Genomic DNA, 15388 nt, shown 5'->3' on the forward strand with positions numbered 1-15388 from the left:
GCCTTGATTGCTCTTTCAGTGAAATGGGTATTATCTCTTACATCCAATCTTGCAAGACAGCTAAGCAAGCATGGGATCAGCTTGCATCTTTGTATCAGGTGCGGAATGAGGCGAGGGTTGCTTATCTCCACAAGCAATTGAAAAATTTAAAGCTTGATGAGGGTGGAAACATGGATGTCAATCTCACTAATATGAAGGATTTGAAAGAGCAATTGGCCAACATTGATGAGATTATACCTGATTCTCAGCTTGTTTCTAATACCCTTGATGGGTTGCCTGATTCTTATCAAGGCTTTGCTACTATATTGAGGTTGGTTGTAGGGGGTAATGCCAATCATTTCTCATTTGACCAGCTAGTTGTTCTTCTTCTTCAGGAGGAGCAAAGTCGTGCGAATCGCAATGCTTCTATGGCTAGTGATCAAGCGTTTGTTGCCCAGCACAAACACAATGGCAAAGGCAAGGTTTCAGCTGGTAAACCCCCTCATTCCCTTGCTGATCATTCACATGGTGCCTCTTCTTCAGGGGATAATAAAAAGAAGAAGAGATTTAACTATTGCAGGGAACCTGGGCATGATATTTCTGAATGTAGGAAGCGCATTGCATCTGAAAAGAAGAAAGAGTCTGGTCTTGTAATATCTGGTTCTTCTAGTGTAGAAGATCGACATGAGTCCACTAATTTAGCACAAGATCAGCATTGGGATTTCTTGGTTACATGTCAGTATAATCCTGATGTTCATGATGCTTGCATGGCAGTTTCAGATGTTCATGATGCCTGGTTCTTTGATAGTGGTGCTAGCAAGCACATCACTTCCTGCAGGAAGTTATTCAACTCATTAGAGCATACATCTAAGGGGGGTAGTGTCACATGTGCCAATAATGCATCATATACCGTGAAGGGTATTGGGCAAGTTGCTCTTACTTTTGTCTCTGGTGGTGTTGTCACTCTAGAGAATGTGCTTTATGTTCCAGGCACTCCCAAGAATCTCATTCCTATTTCAGCCATAGCTAAATGTGGCTATCAGGTTCTTTTTTATGGTGTTAGGTGTGCAATGTATGATGCTACACATGCCTTTACCATGGTGGTCTTGACTGGCACATTGACTAGAGGTCTTTATAGACTTGATGCTTATGATAGATGTTTGGATGATGATGCTGCACTTGCAGATGCACATGCCTTTGCTCTTGATTCTACCATGGCAGATACTCATTTGTGGCATGAGAGGTTTGGATTTTCGCCTTGAAATCCAAATCTGAAGTTTCTTCATGCTTCAAGCACTTCATTGCCTTAGCTGAGAATGAGAGTGGGCTGCACATTGCTCACCTTAATACAGACTGGGGGAGTGAATACATGTGAGAGAAGTTTGCTATTTTTTTTGGCTTCCTGTGGCATACATCATCGATGCACGGTGCCTTATACTCAACAGAATCCTGTGGCTGAGCAGAAAAATAGTTCAGTGATGGAGATGGCCAGGTGCATGTTGAAAGGCAAACATTTGCCTTTAAGTTGTGGTTGGATGCGGTCATGTGTTCTAATTACATCTTGAACAAATGTCCCACGAAGGCATTGTAGACTATCATACCTTACGAGGCTTGGACGGGTCGTAAGCCTCGCATTTCTCACACGAGGACTTTTGGATGCTTAGCTTATGCTCATGTGCCTTCACAGACACCCACTAAGTTGGATGATAAAGCTGTCAAGTGCATTTTTATTTGGTATAGCTCAAAGAGCAAGGGCTATAAGCTCTATCAATCCCACATGGGCAAGTGTTTTGTCAGTCGGGATGTTGTGTTTGATGAATCTTCCACTATGCTTTGCTGGACTATCAAAAACAGCCGGTTGTTGATGCCCATATATTTTGACAGCTTGATGCCTTTGTTTCTATCTGATGCCCAAGATGATGTTCCATTTGAGGTTGTGCCTCCTCCATCTGTTGGTCTTTTGCAACCACATGTGCAGCTAGATATTCATCTTGATATGCCTCTCATTGATCAAGACCATTTGCACAGGGCTCTTGACCAGGAAAGAGAAGAGCCCAAAAAGGTACCCCATTGGCTCCTTGACACATTAAAAGACATCAAACAAGATACTCCTCTGCCAGCCCGTACTAGAGCAGCTGTTCGGAAAGAGCATGCTAATTTTGTTGCTTATGCTTTGATTGCTATAGCATCCAATGAAGGGCCATTATGTCATCATGATGCCTTTCAGAATGATTGTTGGTTAAAGGCTATGCAAGCTGAATGGGATTCTATCCATCAAAATAACACTTGGGAGTTCTCCTTGCAAGAATGCCATTGGAACTAAGTGGGTTTATAAAATCAAATGGAAAGCTGATGGTTCAGTGGACCGTTACAAAGCCTGTTTTGTTGCTAAGGGCTATGCTCAGCAACATGGCATTGACTTTAAGGAGACTTGTGCTCCCACTTCAGGATCACTACTATTCGCATTGTTATTGCCTTTGCTGCCCACTTTCATTGGGAGGTACATCAGCTTGATATCAAGACAGCTTTTCTTCATGGGCATTTGCAGGAAGAGGTCTATGTTTGAGATTGAAGGTTCTGAAAGCAAGGTCTTGAAAAAAGCCCTCTATGGATTAAAGCAGACACCTCGGACTTGGTATTCTAGGATTCATACTCATTTGCTCACTCTTGGCTTTCACAACAGCCCTAGAGAGGCTACCCTTTACATCCGCAAGCGTGGAACAAATTTGCTGATTTTAGTCCTTTATGTGGATGACATGGTTGTGACTGGGACACATGCTAGCAAATTGCAGATTTTAAGCTTGATTTGCAGCAGACATTTGCTATGTTTATTCTTGGTCTTTTGCACTACTATTTGGACATCCGATTTGCTAGCAGTGAGGGGGGTATTTTGATGTCACAATCCAAGTACTTTGGACAGCTTTTGCAGCGTTTTCAGTTTGAGGATTGCAAGTGAGTATCCACACCATTAGAGCCTGGTTTTCACTTCTCTTTTGAGGATGGCAACGGTACATGTGATGTCACTCTCTATGAGCAGGCAATTGGTTGTTTGATTTACCTATGCCATACGAGACTGGATCTACAGTATGCTATCTCACGGTTCACGAGATATATGCACAGCCCATCTATGCACCATTGGCATGCAGTGAAGCGTGTTTTCAGATATCTCAAAAGCACACAACATTTAGGCCTTCTTTATGGGGCTGATACTTCACCTGTCATGCATGGATTCATGACATGGATTCACTGATAGTGATTGGGCTGGTTGTTCGGACACTGTGTCACATAGTGGCAACTGTTTTATGCTTGGTACTTCATGTGTTTCTTGGTTTAGTAAGAGCAGAGTATAGTTCTGTGAAGCTGAGGTCAAAGTAGCTTTTACAGCTACAGTGGAGTGTGTTTGGCTTGGGAAGCTAGTTGCAGATATTTATGCATGTTGAATTGCTCCTACCGTCATCCTGATAGTCAGAGTGCTTTGGCTGTTGTACGGAATTTTGTTTTTCATGCTCGTACAAAGCATATTGAGGTTCACTATCACTATGTCAAAGAACAATTATCAGCAGGTGATATTCAGTTGTCTTATGGTCCCACGAAAGACAACTTGGCAGATCTTTTTACGAAGGCTCTACCTTGACCTAAGTTTAAGGCTTTTCGGCAAGCTTTAAACTTAGTACCTTTTGTAACTCTGTACAGTCATAGGTTGCTATATGCCTACTGGACGAACATGTGTAACCATGACATTAGATATTTAGGTATCCTTAGCCAAGTTCAGGATACTTCAGCCCATACCCTGAAGGGGGGTTTGTAGGCCATTCTACAGGCTATCCATAGGTGCCACTTATTCCTTGGTATGTGCCTTGTAGGCCTAGTTATAGTCAGTTAGGACTATTGGTATAGTTAGTACATGTGCCACCTAGGTTAGTTAGGACACTTAGTCCAGTTAGGACAGTTAGCCCTAGGGTTTTGTTATGTTCTCAGTTTTGCAGCAATCTATTACAGCATCTCATTTTCCTTCTTCTTACCTTCTTTTTTGAGCTTCCATTGCTTACCATAGCCAACAGATTCAAACACTCATTGTTCCACCATGGCGTACTATTTCACTCTTGGCTCAGCTGCTATCACTTGGAGTAGTAAGAGACAACCGTCATTAGCCTTGTCTTCCACCCAGGCTGAGTACCGTGCTGCATGTTCCGCTACTTGTCAGTTTGGCTCTGGCGGTTGCTCGGACCTCTTCACCAAACCCTTGGCACAGCAACGGCTTGGCGATCTTTCCAGCTCCCTCAGGATGAATCATGATCGAGGAGCTGAGAGGGGGTGTTAGAGTTATCTCCTGTCTGATGAGTGAGGGCCTTGGTTGTGGCTCTGCCTGCCCATGTGAGAGAGTGCTAGGGCCATTGTTGTGGGTTTGCTCGCTGCGGAGAGGTAGAGGGGGTTCACCATGGAGGCTATTTCCTACACGGACCTATTTGGGCTGTTTGCCTTTGTTCTGGGGTCTCGGTGGGGCCGCCATCTGATGTGGAGGGTGCAGGGGTCAGCAACGTCCATCTCGGGCCTGCTAGAGGCCTGTTTGGAGGCGCCACCAGTCCCCCTTGGGACTGCCACCAGGCCGCACGTGTGCGCCTGGTTGGTGCCTTGTTTGGCGGGCCACTTGGGGCCCCTTGCCAAGTCTGCTACACCCGACCTGGCTGGTCGGTTCTGTCCAGGCCAGGGTCGGCCCTATAGTCAGCCACCTACCCCCCCTCAGTCAGCTGTTTTGGGGCAGGGGTGGCCCTATAAATAGGGCTCCCTCCCTCCCTCCCTCTCTCCCTCCCTCCCTCCCTTGTTTGGCATCTCATCAGCCAGGTGTTCTCTCATTGGTTGAGGTTTTTCTCCTGCAGTAGAAGAGGTTTTTCCCGAGATCCTTGTGCAAGTATCTCCTGGTTTTCTTGTTTTGTGAGTGTTTGCTGTTTTCTCTCCATTGTTGCTCTGCACGGCTGTGCTTCTCACACTTCCAAGGTCCCCAGAAAGTGGGGAGACTTGTGACTTTTATCTTCCACAAGGGGTAGTTTGTTCCCTCAAGTTTGCCCTTCCAAAGCTAGGGATGGAAAGGTACTCGGTCGCTTCCATTCCTGCTCTCCTACTTGCTGGCAAGCACATAAACAAAAGGCTGAATACTTGTGGTCTAGAAAACACAGCAAACAGTAAATACCTCCTCTGCTCAATGACTGACTGGATCTGAAGGGTCTTGCTGTCCCGTCTGATGCAGATCCACTTCACCAGGTAAGCCTTCTCGAACTGGGGTGATTGTCGATGACCTTTTATGTGGAGAAGCATCAACTGTGAGTGGACAGATCTGTGATATTCTTCAGGTTGATTCTTGTTCGTGGCTTCAGATCTAGCATTAGTGGAGCAGCATCCTGCTGTCCATGTAATATAAATTGTGAGTGCACTTTTGTATTAATGTTTTCTCAAGTGGACCTCTCTATTCAATTATGGGTTGCCAATTGTTGTCTACCTCGGATTAGAGTGTGATATTTCATCCATATACATGTGTGTACATCTTGAATAGGATCTAGAGTCCCTAGGTGTGATCTCTTCTCTAACACTTATACACTTCTTATAATGGACTAGAGGCACCCCTTTCATCTAGGGTAGCTGTTGAACTTTGAACCTCCTCGCTCAGTTGAATCTTCTCGCTCAGTCGCTTTGAAAGTGCTGTGATGTCAAAAATTGATATTTTTTATTTGGCATTGGTATTGTTTTCTTCTATGTTTGATAAGAGTTTGAGTATCAAGTGATAGCTTAGCGGCTCTCACTTATTTCTATTTTCTAAGATATTGTATGGGATTGAGAGGATGAGTGAAATGAATCATTGTAAATATCATGTGTATGAATGATAAATACCTTGGTATGGGGTGAGAGTTATTTGTGTATGGGATATTATGGGGTTTTTAGAATATAGAAAGAGTGAGTTATATAAAGATGTGGGTTCATGTCCATGTGTTCGAATAATATAAGAGATATCACATGCCAAGTGTGTGGAAGGCATATGGAGGAGTGTGGAGTTAAGAGAAATCCTTCTAGAATTCTTATGTGGAATAAGGAGGATGTGGACATATGGAAAACAGAGGGTCTCTATGGGCTCCATGTGGGGAGACTCTTGACTTTCTCAATATTTTAAGAGTCTTAAGCATCTTTTGATAGGACACATGGCAAGAGTAGCCAAAAAGGACATGGATGGTGAGTCGTGGCATATGGGCTTATGTGATTGATGGGGAAAGGAATCTACAGGCAGCAATTGTAAATGGGTGTAGGAGGGTAACAAAATCTCCATAAAAGGAGCCCTCCTCTCCCTTGTTCATCATCTCTTCCACCATTAGGTCTCATGTTGCTGTAGCTCTAGTCTCCTCAAGCCTCTTCCATGAGTCTTCTGTCGCTCTGGTAGATATTCTCTTATATAGACTCTTGAGTCCATCTCTCTTTAGTTTATTCTCTCTCTATGAGTAGTCTTGGAGCTTTCGCTCCCTCTTATATGTATGAAGCCTCTTCTTCTCCCTTGTGTTTGTAGTATTTTAAGTTGCATTGGAATGGATTCTCACTCTATTGGTAATGAAGATTACTTGAGGTTGTCTCTCTTGAGTGTCTCTTCTCTTTTTTTTTCCATTGCTTTCTCTTTCAAAGTACTCAAAAGTATTGTCTATTTGGTTGCTCATTGCGCATACATGGTTTATCTATTTCCCAAGCCACAAACGGAGCTCTTTCTTCCCTCCTAGGCGACCTCTATGGGACTTGGATCGTTGATGAAGTCTAAGCATGGAGGTAATATTCTCCCAAGTCGGCACCAGTAGAAGGAGTAGGTGTTTTTCATGACAGTTGACCCCCTGTCAGTATTTTAGTCATAAATTTTTGCTCGGTCGTCCGATTTGGACAAAACTTATATCAGTGCGAAGCTCTCTTCAAGGAGTATCATTCTATGTCTTCAGTTATAGTATTAGAATTCAGACAAAAAATCTATGACTCTCTGTGTGTGACTATTTCTTTTTCAGACATTTTTTATCCCCATCCAGTAAACTGCCCATATCTTTCCGACCACTTCTCTGTTTCTTTTGCCACTGGCTTTTCTGTTTCTAGGCCCGTGACAGAGATTTCAAAAGCTTGGTGAGTCAACTCAGCCATAAATGTGATATCTTCATATTTTAAACACTGCAAATTTTGTAAACGAACTGGTTGAGTTTGATATCTTCCATAATATTTTTAAACTTTTGCAAATCATTTAGATTCTTTCTTTCATTCCCATCAGAGAGAGAGAGAGAGAGAGAGAAGTAGAAGTAGAAGTAGAATTTATTATCGTCCTTGAGGGGCCAAAAATGACCCATGGGACCTAATCCTCAGTACAAAAAATCTCCTCCGATGTGGAGGGGTCAAGAGTTTTTAAGTTCTTGACGATACGAAAAAAGACGAGTGACAAAAGACCCCAACGCTGCCGGAGAGGCAGTGCAGAGAACTGATGAGAGCTGTGTGGTGTCTACCAGTATGTGCTGGTAATCATCCCTGATATGTACATATCTAGGGCACTGTAGGGCTACATGTGCCTCTGTCTCGATTGTCAGTGATTCACAAAATCTGCAAACTCTGGCATGTCGTGGCAAATTCAGCCAAGCTCCTTTCTGTATGGCCAAGGTATGTGATTGTGTGCGAAATCTGGCAATATTCATGCGATAGAGAAGAGGGATGGGAGTGTTGATGGAGGCTGAGCAGAGGCATTGTTAGAAATGGCCCAACAGAGGGCACACACAGTTGAAGACTGATAGTATTGCCCGAGGGCTCACACAGTGTGCATGTGGGGTGTGGAATCACAAACTTCTTAACTTATTAGCATAGATGTGTAAGCTAGTAAATAGACAATGCTCAGAGACAAATATAGAAGCAACACTTTATATTTCTGTCGGTCCAGAAACTAGGACAGGATACAATACCAAAAGGTCCTACTACAAGCCTGGCACTTCTAGATCTCTGAGCCCGTGTGCTCCACCTCGAGCATATGTAGACTCTCTGTCTAGATCCCTTCCACCTTGCTGTCCTTCTGAATGTAGGCCTAAGGCTCCCCCTTTGCTGCTCCTGTCTGCTGTCTTGAGGGCTGCTCCAAGTGATGATTGAATGAGGCCCAATGGCCTCTTTATATAGGCCCCAAGGGGCTGGCAAAAAACGGACCTAGTAGGGGAATATGGGCCGACCAGACTGCCCCTCCCTACCCGACTTTGTAGTCTGTTGATTGGCCGACCTAGGGCGGCTCTCTTGGGCTGCTGCCAGGCCCTAAGGGCAGCCCATATAGGGCCCTACCCTTGGGTCCTTCTAGGGCTGGATGGCTGCAACTGTTCCGCCATCAACAGGCCCTTCTTGCAGGCGCCCTTTCCCTGCCATGCTGCGCCATGTGCTCCTGCCCTCTGCCAGGCTCTCTCCAGCCACGTGTGCAGCGCTGTACAGGTCCGTACATCAGCTGACATCAGCACGCCCTTCACAGGGCCCTGTTGCAGGCCGTACGCTTGTCTTTTGCTTTGACAGCTGCCCACATGGCAGCTCATGTGCTGCCCATGTGACAACCGCAATATCTCTAGGTCTACCTCCCCCATGCTCTCCTCATATGGGGGCTTACAGATGGGGAGGTGACCATTCCAGCATGCATCTGATTTCATGAATGATGACCAGCATAGAGGTTTTATTTGATCTTGGTAGTATTCTAACTTGGTCTTCCTTTCTGCTGTCAGCCATTGAGCCCATAGGGTGCATAGTAAGGACAACTGGAATTCTTGGAGAGAGAGAGAGAGAGAGAGAGAGAGAGATTTTTCCTGTTTTTTGGTCGATTTTGTTTCTTGATTTGTTTGCTTATTTTTGCTTAGTCACCTTCTTCTTGTCTTCTTCCTTTCTTGTTTTTTTTCTCTTTTGTTCCTTGGAGGTATTTTAGTAAGCACTAGGTTTGCCCAGGAGATTCCGTGGGTCTTTAGAAACTAAGTATAGCTGCTTATGCTTGGGCACTGATGACGACAAAGTGTTGCTTTGCTTGCTAAGTATGTCTTCCTTTTGTTTATTAAAAAAAAAGGTTGCCTCTTTTTCTTCTCTTTCGTTTTCTCTTTTATTTTCTTTGTAGAAATTTGGACTTTAGAACAACAAAAATCTAAATTTGTACGATTGGATATATTCTAGTCTTACAAAGGTATATAGATTATCTGCTTCAGCACACTAAGTCACATCTTCCAGCTTTGATATTGACAACAAAAGGGACTTTACCTGTAAAAAGTATAATACTGTGCTAAAATATGTTTATACCAAAACTTTCTGTTTCCAGGTGAAGCATATTGACTGCAGCACTGTGACGGTGCAAGAGTTGGAGTCTGTAACTGCAAACTTCAGTGTTTCTTCCATGATGATGGGTAAAGCCCTCTCTTTCCACCATTTTATCAGAAAATTGTGAGGTTTTAAACAGCCTGTTTGAAATTCTATCCTGTACATAATGGGATAACTAAAGACTCAGATCCTTGGGTAACTTTGTAAGCCATCTCGTCATGTAATAAGGTTACACGAAGAAGTGGGACGTGCCAAAGTTAAATCATGAACTGCAAACGGTGCTCAATTAGCAAGGAAGTACGCATTGCTGATTTAAACAGTTATATGTATCTAGATGAATCCAGGAACATGCCCAAACTCATCCTCTAAAAATACAACACATGTGCAGCTCAGTCTCATGACAGTCACAAGGTTAAAAACCATAAACTCTGTTACATGTAGTAGGGACTACTACTATGACATCACGACCGACGCAATCAGCTTCCAACGGTGGGTGTAGACCATAGTATAAGCACATGCTCTAACACATACGGATGCGTTGAATGTGATAACGGATATCACACATGTTGAATGTGATATGGACTATTTATCATTTCAGTGTTAAGGTGGGCAAGCACATGGTCGAATAGAAGCATGGTTGGTCATTCATTATGCAAAAGGCTCACTTAGATGCAATCCAGCTCCAAGAGCACGAGGGGGTAAGCTCAACTCTATATTTTTCATGGTTTGAGAATGATGGCTATAACCCATGTACTCATGATCATATGCTTGATTTAGTACAAGATTTCCAATGATGAAAAAACTGAGGATTGATTTCATGGAACAAAGGGCAATGATCTTCCTCCTCTTGTGCCACTTTAGTAGAGAATGTTAATAATCACAAGAAGAAGAATGACAATGGTAAGGGAAACCCGAATCCGTCAAAGAAGCACCAAAGGAGAGGAGTTGTAATGATTACTTACGTCAACTCTACAAATAATAAGAATATGACAAACAGAACCGTTTTTACTACTGCCATTATATTGAATCTGCAAATCAAGTACAATCAAAGAAGGAAGATGTTGGAAGTATAGGGTCAATGGCAAATGCCCATGCGCCACTTGTAAGCCCCCAAAGAAGGAGAGCTCGGGGTCTTGACACCATAGGATGTATGAGGGTAGATGAATTAATAGGGGGATGGGCTGAGGCTACCATGTGGGCAGCAAGATGAGCAAACAAAAATCCTGTTTGGTGTCACTTTAGGGCAGCTTTAGAGGCCTCCCTGGCCAGCAGCAAAGCCTGGCAAGCAAAAGGGCTGCAGAATAGGGAGAATGCTTGGTCGACATCAGCAACAGCAGGAACTAGGCAGCATATACCGATGTGAGTGGTTGGGTAAAAGCAGGTAGAGAGGGGCTGGAGGCACAGCAGGCTGGAACAAGAACCAGTACAAAGGCGCCTAGCACAAGGCCTATAAAGACAGTAGCAGGTAGGCAGACCTGTCTGCTAGTTGGTATTTTACCGACTGGGTCGACCAGTCTGTTGACTAGTTGGCCAGTCTAGAAGGGTTATCTGACCCTATAAATAGGTGCTTGGGGGGAAGACACTTATTCCAAAAATCCCACCTACAGGTCACAATTTTGGGTGAGGAGCAGAGGGAGATCAAGGGATCTACACCAAAAGTTCTTGCAGGGCAGAAGTCCTAGACACCATGGTGCAGAGGTGGATCAGACGGAAGTTGCTCTTTCTATGATTGTCCGGACGACTATAGATTTGGTGATGCCTCATATCCAGCTGGCAGATACGGCACAAGAAGCATTGACGATCTTACAGTGTCATTAGGAAACCAAAAATTCTGGGAGAATCATCTTGCTCAATAATCAATTGTTCACCAGGATAATGGCGGAAGGAGATTCAGCCCATGACCACTTTGTAAGAGTGAAGATTCTTAGGGATCAATTGGCAGGTTAAAAGGTGGACAACAACTAGTTAGCCATGCTGTTGGTTAGTAAGCTTTTGAAGAGCAATCAAGGGTCGTGATGACTGTCACTATTAGAGAGTGGACGAGGCCAATCTGTTCAAGGAGCTGGGCCCCTTGTTGCTTCAGGAAGAAGTCGAGATGAAACTGTACGACAAAAAGGATGATGACAACAACAAAAAGGCTCTGATGGCCAAACACAAGTATGGCAAATGGAAGCTTATAGAAGAAAAAGGATGCCAAGAATGATGATGGGGGTTGTAGGTGAGTCTGCTGACTCCTCTTGCGGGGAGGAGGCTGACTGGCGCTTTGTCCGCTCCCTTGCCCTACGTCTAGCTCATTGTCTCTGCTTCTTACGAGTCCGCTTGCTCACCTTCTTCTTCCCTTTCACCGAGATCCACTTGCCCTTAGAGGGTGTCACCTAGGGTGTCTGAGACTCTTGCTAGGGCTGTTTGGGAGACCGTTGTGCCCTCTCCTCATGCATCTCTCGTTGTTGACTGTGTCGAACTTGTGAAGGATGGGACGGATGTCGTGTCTACCCTCTAGGACAATCGCGGACTAGGTGTCCCAGCTGTTTGCACCGTAGGCAATGCCTTGGGAGCCTAGAGATATCTGACCTTTGCCGAAGTGAGCCCCCTTCCAGGGTTTCAAGAAGAATTACCTCTGGGAGGGACTTTGGGTTCTCCACGACTATCCTTAGTGTGGGAACCCCCTCGTCTGCTACTATTGAAGCTGTTGTGGCCGGAGGGGTCTCCAACATTGTACCAAAAGCCCCTCCTATAGAAGGAAGAATGGACCTATACTCCCTCGGGAGCCCCGGGAAGTGGAGCGTCACTAGGAAGCAAGGGACATTGAGTGTCGTGTCCATATCATCCACCGTGAAACCGTTGTACCAAGGGATAAGGTAGACAAAGTGTGGACCCAAGTGGGCTCTGCTCCACGAGGGCGTGTGAAGTGGCTGGACAGCTCAGCTGAATGAGAAAGACACCCCTCCCATAGATAGTGACCTCCTGGATATGGTCTCCCTCTAGAGCCAAACTTGCCTGAAGCCACTCTCGAATATGCCTCCTCGAAGGTGGCAGCCCAATGATCCGTCCTACTACTACTCTATCTTGAAGAGATTGCACTGCATGCTGAACCTGTTGTTTGTTTGAGGGCGAGAGACAAATCTTAACAGCTTTGGGAGTCGAGGATGCTGCCATGAGAGCTTCTCTGGCCAGACCAAGGGGCCGCCGTCAAGATACCACTCCCCGATTTGCCTTTCATAATATATTTGCTGACTAGGGCCAGTTAAGAAAAGCTGCATGAACTCATACCATGATATTTGCAAGGCTTATGGTCTTGTGTATGTAGATTCCAAGCACCTTTTTTAAAATCTTGATTGACACTCAGGTGGCAATGTGATATTCGTGCATGTGGAAAATATGTAAATATCATCAGTCTACAGAAGTAGCTTGAGCCAGCATACAGCCACCTGTAACATTATAATTTAGGGTTGAAGACCAAGAAGAGCTTTACATGATTCAATTATTTTTCTGCATGGGCTGACCTCTTTAATCAAACTTGGAACTGGCTAAGCTTATCCGTAGAGGTGTTCATGTTCCGAGGAACTTTAATTTGTCTGCTGGTAAGGGCCCTTGTAAGTCTGTGAAGCTGGCATTGCAAATTGAAATGGGCAAGGACACACAGGCGTGGGGAAAAGGATAGATCATAGCAGTTCTTAGAATGGTGTTGAAGTGATGCTTCTGGAATTACATCATTATGTGCATTTTTTGAGGGTGTGGCTGTTTTGTGCTGATGCAGTGTTTTAATGTTTTTCAGCATCCTTGCATGGATTTGCGTTGTGGTTTGATGTCACCTTTGGTGGTTATGCTTCATCTACAAGCGATACACAATCAGAATCTTCAATGGACAGCAGCCTCTCCGGTGATTTTCATGGTAATGGTGTCCATCATAGGAGAAAGCGGGCAAAGGCACCAAATCAAATAGTCTTATCAACAGCACCTGAAGAAACCCCTACACACTGGCAACAGGTTTTGGAGATTAATTACTCATGCACAAATTTTATCCTCTGTATTCATTTAGCAGGCTCACATCCATTAAATAGAGCAGCCTTGGTGGTGCAGTAAAGTTTCTCCTTTTTGTTTGTTTCAGACAGTACTTTACATTTATGATCCCGTAGAAGTAAGGCAAGATCAAACCATTGCGGGCTCAATAACCCTCTCACAGAGCAAAGAAAACCCTCGGTTCCTGAACATACATTTAGAATACACGTAAGCAAATTTTATTTTTTATTCACTGTAAGAACTTTTTAAGGAAGACCCCTAAAATTATTACATGTATCCAGTGTTTGCTGTGCTGATTGTGTTGCTGCTGTTTGCAGTTGTGGAGGGCGATGTTTTGTGAAGGAGACAGTCATGCGATGACAGCAAAATTAGCTTTGATCCATTTTTATTCTCTATACTGATGTTGGTGCACCAACGCTTACTGAAAGTAGCACATGGCCTGCTCAAGTTTTATGTTTAGATGTGCTCTTTCCCTTATCATGGGGAATCCTGAATCAGTTGAAAGTTAAAAAGCTCAAGCTGCAAGTGCTTATAATAGTGAAAAGATGGCTATATCTAGAGTACAGCAGCTTAGCAGGAGGAATTGGTGTGCCTATAAGTGAAATGACAAGTCATACGGAACTCATTTTTGCATGCATCTAATGGTGCTTCACATGTCTCAAATATGAGTCTGAACAAGGCCAACATGAAACAAAGCTGCTCTGATGCTGATATAATGAATGGCTCATCCCACGTATCGGAAGAGCAGGAGGGAGGTTGGACTAGGGGCTTCAGTTTACTCTTTGTAATACTGTCACATTGACTGAGTTCTTTTGATCGAGAATATACGTTCTTAGGAGGCACTTGCTCAGAAGAGCTAATTGACCACCAGTTTGTAACTGGACAAAAGAACAAGCTATCTGCTAACTGATTTTTTGAGCTGCACAATGTTTGGCCTTATAATCCTAGAAATGGGATCAATGTATTGTTATATGACTATGTCCGTCTACTCAATAAAATTTATTTCCATTAATCCTAGAAATGGGATCAATGTACTGGTATATGAATGTTTCACTTTATCAAACCACACAAAATTCTGCTCATTCTGTTAGGTTCATGCTATTGCAACTTCAGCTCTCTTAAATGTGCAGGCTGAAATGAAAGCCTAGAGACATTCTGTACAGGATGCAACGGCAGGGATCTTGGTTTTGGACTATGACAGTATCGTTTCAGAAATATAGTTGGGCACACCAATTCTATAAATATTCATGGTATTTCAAAATCCCTATGTGCAGACTGATTGTGTTTGTATTGCATCTTGTATACAGTGTTCACCTATTAGTTTTGTAATGTGGCTTCATATCATTTACAGCCAGCTTCATCCTGGTTGTCATGTTTTATGACTTTAGCAGACAGCAGTTTTGCATGAGGATATGATACTCGTCTGTTGTGTCTTGTGGCTTATTGAATGCTTTGTGATAAAGCAAGGGCTTTCAAGGGGGAAATGTCAAGTTTTGTAAAAAAGTACAAATTCTCATAGAGCATTTGTCATGAGCAGTCAAAGGTGCTTTAACCAATTGTGATCCTTCAATCTATAAATTTATATCCCAAACGTCCTGCAACTGGGAGTAAGTGACTGCTTTGCAAGAGCTGGTGCATTACATCACATAGATTTTTGCATCAACTGTGTTTATTGCGTTATGGAAGATTTGAAGTTGCAAAAACAGAAGCTGAATCTAGTTAAAAACATGGAAGTTTGGAGAGTTGAAAAAGTCAGCTATACATTTGTTGTTGTCTGTTTGGAATTTTGGCTTGAAGCCATAAAATCTAGTCATTTGTCAGATTTCTTTCAAACCCATTGCCTTGATTTGTAGAGACAAACCAATAGCTTGATGACCATCTGATCTCTATGGGCACAGTGATAATGTGTGAGTATAGTTTCGCAATGTGAACTAGTATGCCTAGCAAGCTTATGTGCAATGAACAAAAGGAACAAATAGAGCCATTGATACAAGACATAACATTGGGTCCATCATTACCTAATGACTGTATTCTATGGGTATCCATAGGTGCCACTCATTCCTTGGTA

General features: G+C 43.7%; 1 protein-coding gene across 1 annotated transcript in view; it reads left to right on the plus strand.

The window, feature by feature from the left end:
* Nucleotides 1-14539, plus strand: part of PRMT6 (protein arginine methyltransferase 6) — a 76181-nt gene extending 61642 nt beyond the window's left edge. Inside the window, exons 10-13 of the mRNA XM_087376260.1 lie at nucleotides 9302-9386; nucleotides 13076-13287; nucleotides 13409-13527; nucleotides 13638-14539. Of these exons, the coding sequence (XP_087232386.1) occupies nucleotides 9302-9386; nucleotides 13076-13287; nucleotides 13409-13527; nucleotides 13638-13680 (459 nt within the window). The 3' untranslated portion in view covers nucleotides 13681-14539. The remainder of the gene's footprint in view (nucleotides 1-9301; nucleotides 9387-13075; nucleotides 13288-13408; nucleotides 13528-13637) is intronic.
* Nucleotides 14540-15388: the final 849 nt, after the last annotated feature.

The sequence above is a fragment of the Dipteris shenzhenensis genome, chromosome 1 (assembly GCF_047967505.1).
Source record: "Dipteris shenzhenensis isolate YYH24624 ecotype China chromosome 1, Dip_SZ_1.0, whole genome shotgun sequence".
Taxonomy (NCBI): domain Eukaryota; kingdom Viridiplantae; phylum Streptophyta; class Polypodiopsida; order Gleicheniales; family Dipteridaceae; genus Dipteris; species Dipteris shenzhenensis.